The sequence below is a fragment of the Sebastes fasciatus genome, chromosome 14 (assembly GCF_043250625.1).
Source record: "Sebastes fasciatus isolate fSebFas1 chromosome 14, fSebFas1.pri, whole genome shotgun sequence".
In the NCBI taxonomy this organism is placed as follows: domain Eukaryota; kingdom Metazoa; phylum Chordata; class Actinopteri; order Perciformes; family Sebastidae; genus Sebastes; species Sebastes fasciatus.
The window spans coordinates 26,040,811-26,061,767 of NC_133808.1; the positions used below are offsets into that span (position 1 = coordinate 26,040,811).

At 41.8% G+C, this 20,957-nt stretch overlaps 1 protein-coding gene across 1 annotated transcript; it reads left to right on the forward strand.

Annotated features, from left to right (window-relative positions):
* The first annotated feature begins 6,491 nt into the window (after positions 1-6,491).
* LOC141781733 (MAGUK p55 subfamily member 4-like) lies at positions 6,492-20,894 on the forward strand. The gene is made up of 21 exons (XM_074657529.1): positions 6,492-6,682; positions 8,760-8,825; positions 9,559-9,680; positions 9,770-9,847; positions 10,492-10,575; positions 10,662-10,793; positions 13,577-13,658; positions 13,832-13,917; positions 14,149-14,220; positions 14,538-14,734; positions 15,083-15,141; positions 15,424-15,441; positions 16,189-16,230; positions 16,342-16,362; positions 16,512-16,550; positions 16,766-16,933; positions 17,082-17,162; positions 17,364-17,457; positions 17,679-17,787; positions 18,392-18,526; positions 18,673-20,894. Exons 2-21 carry the CDS (start codon positions 8,804-8,806, stop codon positions 18,856-18,858), a joined length of 1,827 nt encoding a protein of 608 aa, XP_074513630.1. The 5' UTR covers positions 6,492-6,682; positions 8,760-8,803; the 3' UTR covers positions 18,859-20,894.
* The last annotated feature ends 63 nt before the right edge of the window (positions 20,895-20,957 follow it).

Consider the following 20,957-nt stretch of genomic DNA (forward strand, 5'->3'; position numbering starts at 1 on the left):
TATTGTTGTCTGAATTAAAATGTTCAGTAATAAAACAGGCCGATTAAATAACCAGCATACATTAATGAAAATTAAAAAAATAAATAAAGCTCACGATAATACTAACATTTATTCTATACTGGAGTGTCTTATTCATCCAGATACTTCGCCTTGAAATGCACTTTGGTGTGTGTTAATCTCCTAAATTCTAAAACTCAACCCAAAAGAGAAAAATAGAAAGAAAAAGACTGAATAAGATATTAACAGTTTTTCGGATAAAGAGTTAAGCAGAAGTTTTGGGTAGATTGTAATGATAAAAAGAACACAGTTAAATAGCAAAGCTGCAATAAATGTATATAGGCTCATGGATGTTTTTGTGACTCCAGATAAGGTACACAACAGTAGAAATACTGCTTATTATTAGAATATATACTCTGAACATTATGAAAAATAATCATAGCTGTATTTGTTAACTTCAACAGAGGCCTACTCAGTAAGCATTATATATAACATTTACCTCCGTTAATGTTGTCTAAAATGTTCAATAATAAAACAGGCAGATGACTTAATCAGTGTACATGAACAATAATTCAAAAAAGAAGTCTTACTATAACGATTACACCAACATTCAACCTGTACTGAAGCATCTTTCTCTTTCACAAATACTTGACCTTGAAATTCACTTTGGTGTGTGTTCATCTCCAAAATTCAGAAAGAATGAATGTGATTGTTCATGAAATTAACTATTTGCATTGATGGAAAGTTTTTATCAGATTGCTTCACCCTCCGGGGATTTCATTAAACTTGCCACCAAAGTAGATGCTAATATGTTAATGTGGGCCGAGAAGAGAGCCGAGGACTTGTGTGTGTTTGTCTAACAGGGGTTAGCCAACACACGGCAGTTCATAAAATTGTCACAAAATTGAATCTATATGATTTGTGTACATAAACACAAATTTCCCTTTTTTTCGTGACGCTCCGCACAACTTTCAACAACACCAGTCTTTTCAAAATACAACTACTTAGTTAGGTTTAGGAACGATCGACTTGGTTAAGTTTAGGCAACAAACTACTTAGTTAGTTTTAGGAGTACATCGACTTGGTTAGGTTTAGGCAACAAACTACTTAGTTAGGTTTAGGAGTACATCGACTTGGTTAGGTTCAGGCAGCAAACTACTTAGTTAGGCTTAGGAATGCATCGACTTGGTTAGGTTTAGGTAATAAACTACTTAGTTAGTTTTAGGAGTACATCGACTTGGTTAGGTTTAGGCAACAAACTACTTAGTTAGGTTTAGGAATGCATCGACTTGGTTAGGTTTATGTAGCAAACTACTTAGTGAGGCTTAGAGAGGCTTAGGAATGCATTGACTTGGTTAGGTTTAGGTAACAAACTACTTAGTTAGCTTTAGGAAAAGATCGTGATGTGGGTTAAAATAACACCGGAAATGCCGTAACTTAAGTACGGAAGTTCTGTGACAAAAACGACTTAGTTAGCTTTAGGAAAAGATCGTGGTTTGGGTTAAAAATAACTCAGGAAGTGCCGTAATTTAAGTACAGAAATTATGTAAGAAATTAATCAACTTTGACTTCTGGTTTCACAAAGGACACGAATACTGGTGTCCTGGGTGAAAGTTTTTTGACGCACCCATCCGCCCCGACTTCCTGCCTACATGGCGTTTGCTGCTCTTTATACTTCCCAGTTCACAATTACATGGATTACATACGAATCGATTTCGTGCTGTCAATCACGAAAAAAATTTGAAATTTGTGTCTTTGTACACAATTTCGTGACTATTTCCCAATCTGCTGTGCGACTGGGCTGGGTGAGCAGTAGAAATTACCCAAGGGGAGACAGAACTGAAGTTGAATAATTTATTCACAAATTATCTAATAAAAACTATATGTGCCTTGTGTAAAAATTATAAAAGTAAAGGTCTTTTTTTGTCCTGACTTGTCGCCGCAAGTCCGCTGCCACGTTCCCTTGTCCCGTCACAACATCGACCAGCCTCTCTCTCTCTCTCAGTCCAGTTCCAGCTCTATGGGCAAGCCGCTAGCACCATCCTTTCCGCTGCTGCTCAGGCCCGGTTCTAGACTGCTTTGAATGGGGGGGAAGAGATTTTGGTTGGTCAACAATGACTAGTGTTGAGTGATCTTTAAGACTGTAATGTGCACTCTGATTATGTTTTCATTAGGACTGTCAAAGTTAACACAATAATAACGCCATATCGTTTTAACGCCACTAATTTCTTTAATGCATTAATGCAACTTGCGATTTTTAGGTTGTAGCGGGCTCAGTTTTACAGCTATAGTGAAGATAGTGGTATCTTATGAAACTACAAAACCTAAGGAATCCATTGGTACCATGTCATACTAGCTTGTCAGGAAGGAGGCTAAATAACTTATACAACTTTCACACCAATGACCAGGGTTGGGCCAGGGTTAACCTACCGTGGTCCAACCCTCCTTTTGTCAATTCAAACCAAGCCAGGCAACCTGGGTTGAACCCTGGTCAGGACAATTAAAATACAACCAGGGTCAGACCCAGGAGCAATGCATACCAATTAGCTCAGGTGTTAGAAATGGGCAGGGGGGTTACACCTCTAGAGGATTATAGAGAGAGGGGATGATAGTGGCATCATCAATACGTGAAAACATGAAATGTCACAGAATGATGCATGTTTTTGGGATACAGTGTAAATATAGTACACACAGCATTGTTAGCTTTGTTAAATGTTTAACTATGTTGTATGTATGGAGCTGTAATGTTTGCAAAAACATTAAGACAACATACAGATTTACAGTATCTATTCATCAACATGAACCTTTTTTTCTCTGTCTATCTACAGCACCCATTTATCATATATTAGACTACATTGTGTTGTCTAATATGATAATATAGACTACATTTACAAAAGGATTAGACCCTTCTGAAGACTGAAATGTATATTTCACTCACTCCGCCATCCCAGCAAAGATTTGTTTCATATAGTAGGGCTACTAAAGTTGTTCAGCTGGGCATGTGGCAACTGTTAGATAATGGAAAAGTTTGTCCAAACAATAAAATTAGTTTATATTTCATTTAGTTTGCTAATTGCTTGATAATGTAATGAACCAAGGCTGGGTTTGTTACTTTATAACAGAGAGAACAGGCAACAGATGGATCTTTTTGCAGGTTTATTTTGAAAGATAAAAAATTTAAAAAGGTAACGTTACAAATAGAAAATGTGTAAACACACTTTAAAAACCGATGCGAGTACAGCTGGCGGTACGGTGAGGTGGTTGGCTTACTATTAACACGGGGTGTTTTCGTGTAACGTAACGGCGGATGTCTCTCTCATTCAGCAGCCTTGTTATGTTCATTTAATGTTACACTACGTTGTCCCTCACCGGCCCGTCATCTACCGCCAACCCTGGTCTGACCCACCTCTCGACCTGGGTCGCACAGGTGAGTCGATCAATGCGGGTTAACCCTTTCATATACACAACCAACCCTGGTTCAACCCTGGTTGAGTCCTCGGTGTGAAAGGGGTATTACTTGCACTACTTTGGCGATGAAAATCTGGCATGGCCATTTTCAAACGGGTCCCTTAACCTCTGACCTCCAGATATGTGAACGAAAATGGGTTCTATGGGTACCCACGAGTCTCCCCTTTACAGACATGCCCACTTTATGATAATCACATGCAGTTTGGGGCAAGTCATAGTCAAGTCAGCACACTGACACACTGACAGCTGTTGTTGCCTGTTGGCGCTGCAGTTTGCCATGTTATTATTTGAGCATATTTTTTATGCTAAATGCAGTACTGTGAGGGTTTCTGGACAATAATTCAGCCTCTTCAGCGAGCGGCGCAGGAGCAACAGGGCCCCTAGGGCCCCCTAGCCCCCTAGACACTAGTTCCCCTTGCTTATAGAACTAGGGTTACAATATCATAACCTTTGTTATAACTCACACAGGCGGAGCCCTCTACTGTACTCTATGGGTACAGTGGTGCAGCCCAGTGATCTCCAAATAAAGAGGTTTAAATCATCTGAATATCAGATTGTAAATAATCGGGTTTATGTCCAATCTGTGATCAGATGTCAGAGGATTTGAATTTAGCACAATTAAAGTTTGCCTGCTTTGATGTGCTTGTCATGACACAGCATGTTGGATCAGTTTGGTAGTTGTTTCTGATCACAGAGGTCCACTGAGGCTCGCACACTGTGACCACTGGGTCATAATTAGCTGTTTGCGTACTGGCTGTAGTCAGGCTGGTCCCCTGACGCCTGGCCTGTTGTTCACCACAGTGAGGCGGCACACTAATGACACTCATTACAGTGTCCTTACATCAGCTGTGGGCTTCTGTGGACGCCACATCGATGTTACCTAAATAGATTGCATTATACTAATTGGAGGCACACACAAACACAAAACAATAATCCCTTACATCACTTTTAAGATGCACTTTCTGATAACTTTTGTACCATATTTTGACCTCTTTGAGGTTAATTTCACATCTTGGCTCTTCATGAATAACTGAGATTTTGATGATGGTCACCTGCTCAATTCGCATTCTTATTGTTATTTTATCGTCAATAAGTTATACATCTGGAAAGTGCACTTTTGCAGGGAAGAGGAAAAGTAGTAAATGCATCAACAGAAAGGGGGCAGACAAATGTGTTGAAGCAGACAATTCAGTGAAATCTGAACATGTCTAGATGACAGTCTGTGGTCTCCACTGCTGTTGTACAGTCTGATGGCAGTGGGCACACGCTCAGTTTTACATCTGGGTGGGATGAATGAGCTGCCCCATCTGCCACAGCTCTTCATGGACAGGGTGAGAGGGGTTAACCAGGATGTCGTTGACCTTGTCCTTCATCCTCCTCTGACTCCAGACTGTCCAGTTCCAGCCAAAGAGCCGTTCTTCCTTACCAGCATGTTAAGCTCCAGCACACCCAACCCAGTCGCCAGAAAAAAAGGTTGCCATCGTACATTTCTGCGCTTCACTGGATACATTGAAAGTCAACCTTTGTGAACCAAAAAAAAAAACAAACATTAAATCGGTTTCATACCAGACTCCTATCACGCTTGCAGAAACGCCCAATGACACGCGGTTAACGTTGTGAAACGATTGGTTAGGATTAGGCAACAAAACTACTTGATTATGGTAAGAAAAAAGATCACGGTTTATGTTAAAATAATAATATAGCAACTTAATGCAACATACGTAACAACGTAACTAGCATCTGTCATCAGTGTGTGAATGTGTGTGTGAATGGGTGAAATGCTGACATGTACTGTAAAGCGCTTTGAATGGTCGGAAGACTAGAAAAGCGCTATATAAATGCAAGTCCACTTACCGTATCTTAATGTCTTGACTTTTGTTTATCTTAAAGTGACTGTAATCAATATCCATCTATCCATCTGCAACCGCTTATCCCGTTAGGGGTCGCGGGGGGGCTGGAGCCGATCCCAGCCGACATTGGGCGAAGGCAGGGTACACCCTGGACAGGTCGCCAGTCCATCGCAGGGCTGACACATAGAGACAGACAACCATTCACGCTCACATTCACACCTACGGGCAATTTAGAGTCCACAATTAACCTAACCTAACCTGCATGTCTTTGGACTGTGGGAGGAAACCGGAGTACCCGGAGAAAACCCAATAATAATCAATATATTAATTATTATTAATATTGTGAAACAGTATGAAATGACAACAATGTGACAATATGAAAAAGGGGTCTTTGATTTAGAGTTATACATTTTAGTCTCTTATTATCTGAATAGTTATTTGTAAAGTGTGGAGGAAATTTTGGGGGAAAAGCTGCACAAAAACATGTCTCCTCTTTTGGCGGCTATGTTTTCTTACTTTTGCCTGTTTCTGTGGCATCTCTCTCCATCTCTCTGTCTCTGTTTCTGAAGGATCAGTGTTAATCTCTGAGGAGTTGACCCAGTGACCATTACCCTGTGATAACCCACCCCCTCCCCCCCCACACACACACACACACACACACAACGCTGATAACGGCTGGTCTCTTGAAGACCCAGATGTTGCAGCAGGATTTAATGCATCACAACTACTGTTATTGTGTGTTGCCCTCTTAAAACTGTGTTTCCTGCTGCTGCTGAGCATGTCTGACCTGCCGTGTGGGCGTGTGTGTGTGTGTGTGTGTGTGTGTGTGTGTGTGTGTGTGTGTGTGTGTGTGTGTGTGTGTGTGTGTGCGTGCGTGCGTGTGTGTGCGCGCGTGTGTGTGCGCGTGCGTGTGTGTGTGTGTGTGTGTGTGTGGCTAAAAGCAGTAAAGAGTTAAGAAGCTTTGTGATCTGTTGTAGAAGTACTTACTAGTGAGTGAGAGAGCGAGTAAATGGTAGAATGAGGGAGCTACACAAGGAAAGAGTATGAAGGTAAAGAGATGAAGGCATGACGCACCAGAGAAACAGATGGAGTGAGGGACAGGAGGGCGAGCGGGTAAAGAAAAAGATGTTTAAAAATAACAGAAGAAAGCAAAGAGAAAGAGAGAGAGAGGGAGGGAGGTTGGTGGTTGGTGGATTAAGTCGGGTTAGAGAGGATTAGTGTCTGTTTTGGTTTGGTAGTAAAATCACATCCATGTCAGTCACCACTGGCTGCTGCTGACATGCTCACACTGCTGATTCACTACTTCAGCCCAGAGTTCACACGTTGAAAACACCACCGGACCATAGCAGGAGGAGGACAAAGAGGGGGTGAGTTGGTCTTATTTTACAGTTTTGACTCTGAATCGAGGACTGAGCTCTGACCAAGAGTTCAACTTGATGCTATAGTCTGTAGTCGTGCTAGCAGATCTGTGAGGCTAAATGCCAACATCAGCATGATAACATTAAAATGTTTAGCAGGTATAATGTTTACCACGTGCACCATCTTAGTTTAGCATGCTAACATTTGTTAATTAGTACTAAACACAATGTAAATCTGAAGCTGGTGGGAATGTCAGGTATGAGCAGGTGTTTGGTCATAAACCAAAGTATTGGACACATTAAAATGTTGACCTGATGATGGCGCTGGATGAAAGGTCAGAGGGTCACCGAAGACAGCAGGAATCATCCTCTCGGTACCCTGAATGACAACGAGTGACGTCACGGTGCACTAGTGCAGTTGTCTTTTGCAATGTTGTTTATGTTCAAACTATAGGGCAGTCAATCGATTAAAATAGTTAATGATCATATTTCCAATGACTTTGTATCCAAATGTGTCACCTGTAAAATTAGCATTTACACCTTTGTAACATCCACATTGTTTGGCTCTGATAGCAGAGCTTTGTTGAACAAAATGGAGAACTTACAGGAATTCAAGATTGAATTTTGCATAGTAGCTGTGATCTTTAGTTTCAATAAGCATTTTCAATAATCTCAGAGTTTGATTTCAGCTGATTTAAAAAATATACTATTATAATTTTACCGTTAAAAACCACAAACATAAACCAAAACACTCCTGTATTGCAGGTTTGAGTTTGTGGTATTATAACCAGTGGGAACAGTCCCGGGCTTTATGTATAGCTGTGTCTTTGGCTGTCAGAAGAGGCTCTGTGACGCTGCGTGACGTGCTCAGTTGACTTATGATGACTTTCAGATAGTTAATGGAAGCTCTTCCTGGACAGTGTTAAGTGGAAACGGAAGCTGAGCCAAGATAAGAAGCTAAAGAGGAGACGTAACATCAAATTAGCCCACATTTAGTAACATGCTGTGTCAGAGGAAGAACCAAAATAACATGAGCTGACAGAGCTGTGTTTGAAACATTCAATTCAGTCATTTTTTGTCTCTTATCTACTGTTTTGGGGGAATGTGACAGTGTTTTCCAAAATTTCAAACCATTAACACCCACAAAGTAATATCACAGATCTTATCAGCTATTAGGATAGGTCGTCGGGCAGCGAGTCTCGCGAGATTGTTTTTGCAATTTTTTTGCAATTTTAGGCTTACCTTCTAGACACGGCTGACTAAAAGCCAATGTGATTTTTCTATTGGATTTTGGATTATTGCAGAAAATAAGATCTGTGGCAAACAAACGTTTATGATATTTACACATTTTGTTCAGCGAGATAATCTTCACAAATGAACACCACTTTTATGATTTTTGAAGCGTACATGCAATCGCCAGAAGTAATAGAGCTAACGTGGGGGAGTTCTTTGATCACCTCACTTCAGTGATAGACAGGTATAGACTTGGCGTACCGTAACTGGCTCAACTTATCCTCTCCCTAGACTGAACTTACACCTCATCATGGGCAAGTTGAGCCAAAAGTATTTATTTTACATCCAAAGTAATCATTCCCAAGGATGCACCACATCGTGAAATATATGTTCATGTTTTAGTTGGAGACATTGCTGTCATTCCCTCACTTTAAATATGCCTCAAGTAAAAACTGGCTCAACTATAGCTAATACCGCTGTCCCGACCGACGGCGTTGTCATGGAAGAATAGCACCCACCCTCCAGTTGCTTGCTGTTGTTTGCACCGTTAGCACCGTTAGCTGCGAGACGTCGGTCAGCTGTCGCCATGTTGAGAGTCGTGTGGAGGCAATAGATAGGCTCTGAATTTCGTATTGAGCACCTTTAAATCATGATGATGGTGGACGTACATGCAAATTAAGTTCTTGATTGTAACACCGCCTCAGATTTTTAACATATTTTGTAGTTATTTTAAAAATAGTAAGCAATGACATTGATATCAATTAGTCAGTCATGTCTTAAGTTGTGACCTTCTTGCATTAGATCAGAGTATGATTCACACTAAAAGTTGTTTTTTGTTATTGTTTTTTTTTAGTAAAATACGCCTTTTTTCCTCTGAGGAGAGTCTGGACAATCACCATGATACAAGCTATGGAGGACGGTGAGAAACACACACACACACACACACACACCTATATATATATATATATATATATATATATATACATATCTGACCTTCATTGATGGCATTCATTGTTTATTATTAGACTTGAGTTCAGTCTTAACCCTGAACTCAAGTCTAAATCCAGGCGCGGGCTTAATTTCAATTTAATCTAATCTAAAATCTAATTCAGATGGTATGAGTGTCTCTCTGCGGGGTCAGGGCTCCTCAGTAGCACTTAATCCTGTCTGGCCCAAACATGTTTGTTTTTCACCCTCTGCTCAGGAGCCTCAAACATCTGCTGTGATATTACAGAAAACAATATTTAATCTCTTGCATGTTGGAATCTGCTGTTGACTCGTGTAATGCATATTATTCATTGTGAGGCTTCAGTGTCTTACTTCTTTCACTTTTTGGTGGCAGCATTTATCATAGTTGATATACATACATTTATAATACATGAATTGCTCCATTTTATCTGAGTAGAGTCACACTGTTCATCTGAAATGATGCATGGCATAATCAGTGGTGGAAGAAGTGTTCAGATGCTTTACTTAAGTAAAAGTACTAACACCACACTGTGAAGATACTCCACTGGAAGTAAAAGTCCTGCATTAAAAACCTTACTAAAGTAAACGGATGTATTACCAGCAAAATGTAGTTGCTGTCAAACTGCACTTCTTCATTTATTTCTGCATTTTTTATTGTGTTGTTTCTCTGTGTTTGTGTGCAGGTGTCAGTGAGGTGCTGGCCACTGTTGTGGAGGACGTAAGTCACGCTGTCAGCCAAAACATCGATGGTGCTCAGGTTCTGCATGAACTGCTGAGTGCACCCTGGCTGCGCGCACTGCTACAGGTACGACCCGACTCGACAAACCCTGCACTAAAACAGATGCACCATGTACTTGTCAAGTCATGACATCATTTCCTGTTTTGTCTCTCCAGGTTTATGAGTGCCTGTTGGAGTTCGAGAGGTTGACACCCACACCCATTCTGCCTTATGCCTCAGGACTCTCTCATGAGGTTTATGCACACAAACACACACACCGCGTATCCCAATTCGTCAGACCCCTCGGCGTCACTTTTGGCAGCAGTAAACACGTGCTTAACGTTGTAAAGTAAACAAAAACACGAGCAGGTTCAGGCAATAAAACCTGTGATTATCCTAGAGGTCACCACAGGTCATTTTATACGGTAAGCTCAGGTTTAAAAAATATGGTCTCACAATATGAAATGGCTACTATGGGGACTAACATCATCACACATAAATACAATTGGGCTCATTGGATCCACAAGAGTCTCAACTTTACAGTGATACCCAGTTTATGAAATTCCAAGACTGTTTAGGGACTAAAAAACACTGCATGTTTTTTGCCCCAAACTGCATGTGATTATCATAAAGGGGGCATGTCTGTAAAGGGGAGACTCGTGGGTACCCATAGAACCCATTTTCATTCACATATCTTGAGGTCAGAGGTCAAGGGACCCCTTTTAAAATGGCCATAAAAGTTTTTCCTCACCAAAATTTAGCCTAACTTTGGACCATTATTTAGCTTCCTTCCCGACAAGCTAGCATGACATAGTACCAATGTCAGTAGTTTTTGATTAGAGAGTTAGCATTTGTATTCCTGTCTGACCATCTCTCTGTCTGTCTTTCCGTCCATCAGATCATGACTGTAATACAGAAGGTCCACCATCCCTCCACTGAAGCCAGAGAGCTCTACAACCTCCTCAGCTCACCACACATCCAGGTGTGTTGTTATCACTCATGTACGAGCTCTTGCAGAACTCGTATTTGGTGCTCTGTTATATATAACACCTGTTCCCTTTCTCTCAGGCCCTCCTATCCTCCCACGACAGTGTAGCCCAGTCAGACTATGGACCGGTTTTACCCCCTCTGCCTGATGAGATGCCTGAGGACGAGGAGGCCATGAGGATCGTTTGTCTGGTGAAGAACAACCAGCCGCTGGTGAGACAGAAGCTTTGCTAGTAAAAAATATCCAGACAACAGTTGTCCCTACAAAATGTATTAGCAAAGCAAATTATTAAGTGTCTAAACATGACAGACGGTGGTTGAATAATCGGATCGCATCTACCATATTCAGAATTTAAAATCTATTCAGTCATCAGTCATTGTGGTAATTTGATTGAAAGCGTTATTGATCTATAACTGCATTACAGATTTAATTTTAAGCTTTGAGGAGAGATCTTTCCTTTATCTTTTGTTCAACAAGAACAGAGAAGAGCGCAGGGGAGGTGTAGGAGACGGAGTAGGAATGATTCATAGTCGTTGGAGCAGCCTCCGGCGCCTCACATTGGACCGTCTAGTCCCTGCGAGGAGGGCGTGGTCGGGGGAGGAGCTCAGAGCGACTGAGAGTGAAGCCAGGCCTCTGCCCCTCCCGAGGGGAGGACGGTCACGTCCCTTTCTCCCCCGCTATCAGTCAACAGGAAGCTGCTGTTTGTGCCCACAAACCGCAGAGCTTTGGAAGAAAGGGCTCAACCAATCAGCTCCTTCTGTCTTTAGTCCGGCCCCCTGCACTGGTAAGAGGAGGAGGACTGTCAATCAATGCAATCACCAATCATCCGTCCATTTTTTCATTCACTCATTCTTTGTCACACTCTTGGTGAGCTTACTGTCCGGCAGCTCCCAACAGGCTAAGACTCCTCTGGAGATAGGACTGATTTCCTCTGATGATGCTCGATAAATATGGGTCCAATATTGTACCATACATCATTCATCCATCCCCTCATTCATTCATCCATTTCTGCATTTGCTCTTTCCTTTGTCAGAAAGTCCGTCTTTTGGTTCATCCAGCAAATTTGTTGGAAGGCAACAACCAGTTCATCTATTAGTTCATCCATCGTGAATCTTTCAACTCACAAACAAATTTATTATCCTCACCATCTGTCAATCATCACCAAGTCATCATCTGTCTTTTTCATATAACCATCGTTCGGCTCCTTTCTTTCTTTTTCCTGCACTGCTGTTCTCTTTCAATGATGTGTATTCTGTTGGCACTTTCTTTCTTGTCTTCATCCGCCTCCCAACATGGAGGTCCATTTTTAGAGAAACCCAATGACAGCAGGGGAGACGGTGCCTCTCCCGGAGGGAGCAGTGATGACTACGCCTATCTTCCGCCTCCAGTCCTGGCTTACAGTCTCAGCCTTCCTAACTCCCCCGTCTTTTACCAGAAGGGGGCCACAGGGGGGCACTCGAGGAACATCCCTACACCCGGCAGGAGCCCCTCTTGTGCCGGGAAGAACCCTCATAGAGCCCACACTGCACCTTCTAGTCCTGCGCCTCATCGCTCCACTCGGCAGCAGGGGGTTAGCACCCTCCCCACCCCCGGCAGGCAACATGGGTGTCAAACTGGATCTCATAACAAACTCCAAGAAGATCTTCTAAGTCGTCCCTCGATGTCCCACTACTCTACTGCTCCTCATCACAATGGACGCCAGAAGCAACCACAACAGACGCGAAACGAGCAGCAGCAACCAAGTCCACATCGTGAGTTCACCAAACAGTCCAGCGTGGAGGAGCTCAGGTCCACCGTCCAGACGGTGGCCAGCAGCATTGAGCACGGCACTCAGGACGTCCGCCATCTTGGCTACAAGATGGTGGCGGCGACGGAGATGATCACAGACAGCGTGGAAGAGAATGCCCAGGCGCTCAATCTGCTGGCGGAGGTGGTCGACAAGCTCCAGGGGCTCATTGTGGCCAGCAAGCACCCAGAGGTGTCACCGCCACGCCGGCCCAAACAGCGCACTCCTCCCCCACCTCCTCCGAGGGTCTCCTCAATGTCTCCAAGAGTGGTCCACAAACCTCCCACTCCTTACCCACGCCACCGCTCGTCGTCCTCTTCTTCTTCTTGCTCCTCCTCGTCTTCGTCCACGTCTGTCAGTTCCTGTGTAGACGGCTTTGCAACGTCGAGGATTCCAAAACGATTGAACGGAGGCTCCAAGAGGACAGTGGTGACTTTTAGTGGCACCCACAGAGCAGGAGGCAGTGGTAGTAACGGACAGGTGAGGCTCAACAATGGAGCAGTTTCTAGAGCTTCTCTGGAGGACCAAGACTGTAACGGCACAGGCTGCTTGACAACCAAGAAGAAGAAAAAGAATAAGTAGGCCCGAAAACAAACCGTCTCCTCTCCTTCTCTGCTGTGGCGTAGAAAATAAACTTAAATATCTCTACTTCTTTAACTTTTTCAGCGTAGACTTACATCAGCATTTGGATCCCAAATATCAGTTTAAGGAACTGTTTAACCATATAGAAGCAGACTGATATCAGTTCTCGGACAACAAGCACTTTTTTTGTTTTTTCATCTCTGGATTTATCACACGAAGGGGAAAAAAGCAAAATATTTGAAGGTACAAAGAAATTTCATTTTCTCACCCAACATCTCCCATTTCATCCAGCTATTCTTAAAAAATGTGACCACCGTCATCATCTCTCTTCTATTGTTTTCCGTTTCTATTGTCAGTCAGTCCACTGCGCTTTGAAGAGCACAAGAAAGCAAAAAGTCCTTTATTTATTTATTTTTGCTTTGATTTAAACCAAACCAACTGGATATAACCAACGCATTTCCATACATCAGCTCATGCTTTAAGAGCGTCAGTCATCAGTTGCTTTCATCCCATCTTCCATTTGTATCTTTCCCAATTTATATCCCTCTCTATTTATACAGAGCTGCACTAAAAGCTGGTGCTTCTGTAGCTATTGAAGGTTGTTAAATCTGTCTGTCTGTTTGTCAGGGGGCCACGATACGGAGGGACGAGGAGACGGGAGAGATTTACATCGCCAGGGTGATTCATGGAGGACTGGCCGACCGCAGCAGTGAGATAAAACTGTATTATATATGTATTAGATAGAAGGTACAGGTGTATTAAACATGGTCAAAATGTGCAATATCATGGCTTAACGTGTGTGTGTGTGTGTGTGTGTGTGTGTGTGTGTGTGTGTGTGTGTGTGTGTGTGTGTGTGTGTGTGTGTGTGTGTGTGTGTTCCAGGACTCCTTCATCCTGGTGATATGTTAGTGGAGGTGAACGGACACCCTGTAGTGGGTCTGGAGCCAGAACAGGTCATCCAGATACTGGTAGGTCACCTGAGGGGAAAATAAATACATCACTAAATGAAGGCCAGAGATAACTTAAGTGAAAATGATTTTAATTTAAATTTCTAGTAATAAGTAAATATAATATAATATAAATAAGTAAAATAAGTAAATTCGATGTGGTGTGGTATATGTAGGTGTTCATACTTGTGATCATCATGTGATTATTGAGACAGTTTATCAGTTGTTTACTAGTATTTGTTGTGTTTACAGATCAATTCCCAGGGAACGATCCTGTTTAAAGTCATTCCTGATACAGCTCAGAGCAGCAGCAGCCAGAAGTCGGTAAGAAACATCCAGCACACATCCTCAAATGATAGATTCTGTCTCTCTACCAGTGGTAGAAGCAGTACTCAGATACTTAAGTAAAAGTACAAATACATTAATGTAAAATGTATCATGGTCATGTTTGTTGACCTGGTTGGTGAGCTGCTGCTGCATACAGTTGCCCTTGGAGGGATTAATAAAGTTTTATTGAACTGAATTGAATTTGAATTGATTGCCGTCTTAAATAAATGTCCTTCTAAATGGACTAATGAGTTTTGCTTGAAGGTGTTTAAATTTGGGAGATTTCCTTTAATCTCTCTCTGTGTGTCTGTCAGGTGTATATGAAGGCGTTGGTGGACTACTGCCCCCTGCAGGACTCCTCCATCCCCTGTCCTGACGCAGGGATGGCGTTCAGCAGAGGAGACCTGCTGGAGGTGGTCGACCAGTCGGACGGACGCTGGTGGCAGGCCAGGAAGCTGCCCTGCTCTGTGTCCTGCGCTGGTCTGATTCCCTCTGCCAGCATGCTGAAGAGGTGACACCTCACACACCCTGAATAGGAACTTAACAGTTGTGTCATCATTCCCAACAAACATTACAGCACTGGTTCCCAACCTGGGGGTCCCGATCCCCACTAGGGGTCGCCAAAGCTTCAAGGGAGGTCTTGAGGCCTTTTTGATTTTAAGGGGTGTATTTAAAATACAGTATTATCAAAATCATTGACTGTTAATTTCCTTTTGATCGATTAACCGTTGCAGCTCTAGTTAGAGCCAATTTCAAGCAGCTACACGTTGTTTTCTTTTATGAAAAACAAGTTGTTTGTAGCTGCATCTTTCTTACATTTAACATCTTACTCTTTCTCTCTCTCTCTCTCTCTCTGCAGTAAACAGAGAGAACAGTGGTGGTGTCAGCCATTACAAGTTCATACCTGCATCAGACCCTGTAAGCACTCGTCATTGTCATCACTAACTTTAATGTATATTGATGTGCATCTACAGTTAAGGCTTGTTTATATAACAGTGCATATTAATAAACATCGCTGTAAATGCTGCAGAGTTAGTCAAAAAGTTAATTTTCCGACAGACAGACGCATAGTTGTCCTGATATATATAATAATATAATTATATTAAATATAAGATTAAAGACAGGTGTTAATCTCCATACAGGCTCTATACATGTTGTGAATGTGACCTTTAACAGCGTTTCTTTTCTGTCTGTCCTCAGTGACTCTGGCTGATAACGGTGGGTGAGACAGCTCATAGTTCACTTTTTTTTATTACAGTATCTGATGTGTTAGGTGTTTTTTATTTACACATTTGATCCAATAGTTTAGTATTTGTGTGACTTCAATAGGTGTGTGATGATACTGATGATGTGACTGTATTAAACTACTGTCCTGTGCTGTGAATGAAGTGTGCAGGTGTTAAAGGTGCTATTGGTAACATTGATAAAATTCAGCCAAATAAATAATGTGTGATTATTTTGCGATAAATCAGGATTAAATATTATTATTAATTGACAGTCCTAATTATTATTATTTGCTGCTGTTTCATATGCTGTATTCCCTTCATAATTTGTTTCAAAACCAGATACGATACGATACGATACGATACGATACGATACGATACGGTACGATACGATACGATACGATACGATACGATACGGTACGATACGAGCAATTAAAGTCATAATTACAAGACAAGCAGTAGATATAAAGTACACACAGTACCAGAGTTGTACTCAAACTAATACTGCAGTACTGTCTCAGTCGGCAACAATATAGAAACAGCTCAAGTGAAGTGATTCAACCTGAACTGAGAAACAGGTGAAAACATCATGTTGTCACATCCTCTCACTGTAGAGGAGCGTTGACTCTTCACTTTATTCCTGTCCTGTAGAGTTTGTGGTCAATACTCAGGGTTAGGGTCACTGTGTGACTGTGGAAACAAGCTTCAACTTAAAAAAGTTACCTTTTTTCATCTCTTCCAGAGGACGATCGAACACATGTTGATGACAAACGCACCCTAATAGGTAATACATGTCCAACACAATGATGAATAACTGATACAGTTTTTACAGACTGAAATATATCCTCCTCATCATCATCATCATCATCATCATCTGTTTTTCTCCTCTCCGCAGAGCTGGGGGACATTCACTTTGGTAAGTGTTTATTTAGGAATTTTATACATTTCACAGAATGATTGTCTGTTATCAATGCACTTGTGTGCTTAGTAAAAAGCAATATTTAGCAAAATCAAGTGTACTTTAGTGTAAAGTGAGTGAAGAGTTTTAATGTTTTCTTCCTTCAGATGAGCCCAGCTCTGATATCACTGATGGAATCTACATGGGTAAGACGCAGTTAGTTATAGTTAGTTAGTTAATATACACAAATAATCACAAAGGGGCAACAGAAAGAGTGAATGCATGATTATACCTTTTTGCATGTTGATGGATGAGTAAAATAATGAATTTAACAAAAATAAGCAACCCTACTTAAATACATAAAAAATATTGTTAATGTGACAAAGATACAGTAAATGAATGAATGAATTGTGTTCACCAGCTGGTTTCCGGCAGAGTTTCCGTCTCTGGAGGAGGACTTCCTGCAGGAGGAGACGACAGTCCTGCACCTCCTGCTCACCCAACAGCAGCACCCTGGCCACCCCCTACGAGGAGGTGGCTTTGTACCAGCGCCCCCCGCAGGAGAACCACCGCCTCATCATCCTCATCGGTGAGACGGGAATGTTTAAATTATCGTTTTGATTCATAATTTTTTTCTGTTGAAAGCTCCGACTTTTTTCTCTCACTGTTTGTTCCTCCTTAATTCTCCATTTCTCTACGATATCTACAGTATATAAAATATATTTCTCTCTGTCCAGGTGCTACAAGAGTTGGAGTGAATGAACTGAGGAAAAGACTCATCAAACTGAACCCTTCAACCTTCCAGGGACCCGTACCTCGTATGTGCCCTCCACTAATCTAATACATTAATTTATAGTGTCTCCACAAAATAGGTTTACTGTTTTACATTGTGTGTCACAGACCCTGGAGATGCCCACTGTTCCCCAACTTTAGTTCCACATGAAGAAAATTATACTGAAAAACATGTGAAGTAAATGATAGCGTACCAGTTTTGATTGGCTGTCACCCTGTTCCTCCAGATACTACTCGTCCAATCAGAGCAGGGGAGCAGACAGGAAGAGAGTACCACTTTGTCACCAAAGAGCTGTTTGAGTACATGGTCTGTAACCACAGGTAGACTTCTCTTCTCTTTTCTTTTGTCTATTTACATGATGACTGTATTTACTGTATACATTTGATTTGGATGCACAGTCTATCCAAATTATTCTTAGAAGAAACTGTGATTATTTCATTTTAGATTAAATTTATCTTTGCTACATGGTCAATATCTAACATTTCTGACGGTGCTGTTATCTGATGTGTATTTGTACCTCTGTTATGTGTGTGCTGGTCAGGTTTGTGGAGTATGGGGAGTATAAGGGCCACCTGTATGGGACCAGCACTGACGCTATTGATGAGGTGCTAAAACGAGGACGGATGTGCATCATCGATATTGAACCACATGTGAGTTTCATTGAGAAGCCAGTCGTTGATAACATGGATCATTCATCCATCATTTGTGTGAAATTGTCATAATTAGCATAATGATTTTTTGAGTTATGGCCAAAAACATGTTTTGTGAGGTCACAGTGACCTTTGATGAATCTAATCAGTTCATACTTGAGTTCAAGTGGACGTTTGTTCCAAATTTGAAGACATTCCCTACCAGCGTTCCTGAGATATTGCAATCATGAGAATAGTATACCGGACGGACGGAAAGACAACCCGAAAACAGAATACCTCCGGGCACGGCTTTTGCCGGCACGGGGGCATAAAACACTCATGTTAAAGGATAAAGCTGCTGTTATTCTATAATACACACACTGTCAACAAATCACAGGAAAATAATGTGTTAGTTGGTCTGTCAGTACTTCCTGTCTGTGGCTTTCAGCTCCAAGTCCACTGGTTCCTACTGAAGACCTAAATCTTTAAAAACACCTCACTAATATATCATTTCCTAAAACAGCTGGTCACTGTAGTTTTTATCAAACAAACAGGAGGAAATAATGTATTTGTTGGGGACTATTTTTAGCAGCGCTAATCCCAGATGTGTTGGTTTTGTTGTCAGAGCATCCTGCCACTGAGGACGGGGAAACTGAAGCCCTACGTGATCTTCATCAAAGCTCCCAGTCCAGACAGACTGAGACAAACCCGGAGAGGCGCCGGAATCATCACCAACTGCTCCGTCAACAGAGCGTTCACAGTAAGAGCTCTGACAATATTAAAGCTCAGATTTCTAAAAGCACGACAACACAAATATTGTTATGTAATAGCACCAAGTGCAGAAAGAACAAGAAAGAAGTGAAAGACAGTTAGAAAATGAAGTCCTTGCATTTTTTTCTCCTGCAGGAGGAGGACTTTGTGGAGCTGGAGGAGGTGTCCCAGCTGATGGAGGCCAAGTACAAACAGTTTTTTGACAGCATGCTGGTGAACGACGACCTGCAGGACGCCTGCATGCAGCTCTGCTCCATCATCCGGGAGGCACAGGAAGAGCCACAGTGGATACCCGTCAGCTGGAGTTGGATGGAGGAGTAAAGGGGGAGAGGGGAGATGTGGGAAGATTTGGTTGGGAAAGAAAAACTAAGAGAGAAGAGAAAGAAAGATGAGACGTGTTGGGACAATACTGAGTGAAATATGAAGAACTGCGGAGGAGATGGAAGATGAACTAGGAGAAAGAGAAAAGACCTGGATATGGAGACAAATGAGGAGAAGAAGGATGAGAGGAAAAGTTGAGAGATTGCATCAAAAGAATTATTTTTCCTGTTTGTCTTTGGAATTTGCACAAAAACTCTTGAATTGTATTTATAAATTCTCTTTTTATTCATGCATAATGTTGGCAGGATAGCAGGCTCAGTAAGTAACTACTAACCAGCTTGAATATTACAGAGGCGAAAAGAATAAAGGCCGACTGATCAGACGCTTTCCGTCGTCTCATGTTACCTCATGTCTTCTGTTAAAGGCTTCACCTTAAAAGACCAGTGTGTAAAAATTGGGAGGATATATTGGCAGAAATTGAATATAATATTTATAAGTATGTTCTAGTGTAAAATCACCTGAAAATAAGAATCGTTGAGTTTTCGTTAGCTTACAATGAGCCGTTTATACATAGGGAGCGGGTCCTCTTCACGGAGTCCGTATCGATAACGCTACTCACTGCCGTCGACGCTGCTCTCTCTCTTGCTTCACCACTCACTTCCCATGTAGACACACACTCTACGCACTGGCTCTTCTCCAAATGACCTACAAATGGCTCATGGAGAGGGCCATTCGCGTTTTTGCGTCAGCCACCGTTTCATTCTGCAACCTCACCGCTAGATACCGCCAGATCCTACACACTGCTCCTTTAAAGTTAAAGTTAATTTTCATGCAGTCAAAGCTTGTTTTGGGGAATATTTACAGTCAGGTTTTTTTTTTTTTCAGAAATAGCCATTCAATGTATTTTTATTCTGTAATTACCTCTCTGCAGTTGAATTGGTGTTGTAGGTGAAAGTAGACAAGCCTCCATCACTGCTGTGGCGTCTCACCTGTAAACCCTCCTGTAACACTGTGATGTTAAAGGATTTCATGCTTTCTGTCCAGGGGATCCTGTAGAACTGGTTACATGTTGCATGAGAGATTGTGTGATAATAAATGGGTTTAGAAAAGAAAAACAAGGTTCTGATACACAAATCTGTTTTCAGTTTTTGGACATGTCTTTTATCATTGCTATTTTTTTTATACTTGTTAACAAACAGTTTCTTATTTCCACCTCCAGCAGTTACAGAGCAACATGATCATTCATGAGGAGTCCTGTTTGTGTCCACATGATGAATGTAAGTCCAATATTCATCCTCTTTTAGCTCTGTTTTTGGTCTCCACCTACTCCTGAGGGAAATGTCTGTCTCTTTAGCTGCTAAATGCTCCACTATGTTCACCAGCTAATCTCTAACCACCTGATTCGACTGTTATCAGGCCATTAAATAGGCGTTATCGGTCGCTATAAGCACCATAGATGTGGATCATTAGGGGCCTACTACACCTACTACATTGTAAAAGCGAAAGTGAAACTTAATTTTAGCAACACACTTGGTTAAGTAAAATAACTGAACACAAAGACAACTACAAGTTGTTGGTTTAACACGGGATTGGAGCTTCGGTCTCCTGGGTAAAAACGTGTGTTTTACCATGTGAATAGATGATAAAAACCTACTAATGGGTGTAGTAGGCCCTTACTGACCCACATCTATGGGGCTTATAGCAACTGATAACGCCTATTTAGTAGCCTGTCTGCTGTGTGCTGCTGTGCAAGTAGTGTACAGTGGCTTTTTACAGCTTTTTCTCTGAGATTATGCTATGGGAGCTGTGAGAGTAAACCAGAACAGTAAAGTTGTGGGCCAAACAGCTAAACAATGAGCTGAAACTCACTATAAAGCTCCGTAAAGCCGAGGGCAGCTGCTCGGCGGCACTTGACAGTTCGGTCTAACTCAACCAGTCTTGACATTTCTATCTCTGAAACTCCTTTTTGACAACTTTTCAGCCTGAAGCTTCTGAACTTTCCCCACTGATCATCACAGACTGGGAGCTTTACTGTAATAAATGCGTGTTTCTTTTATCTAGAATAAAAGTAAACATGTACATATACAGTATGTGTGCTA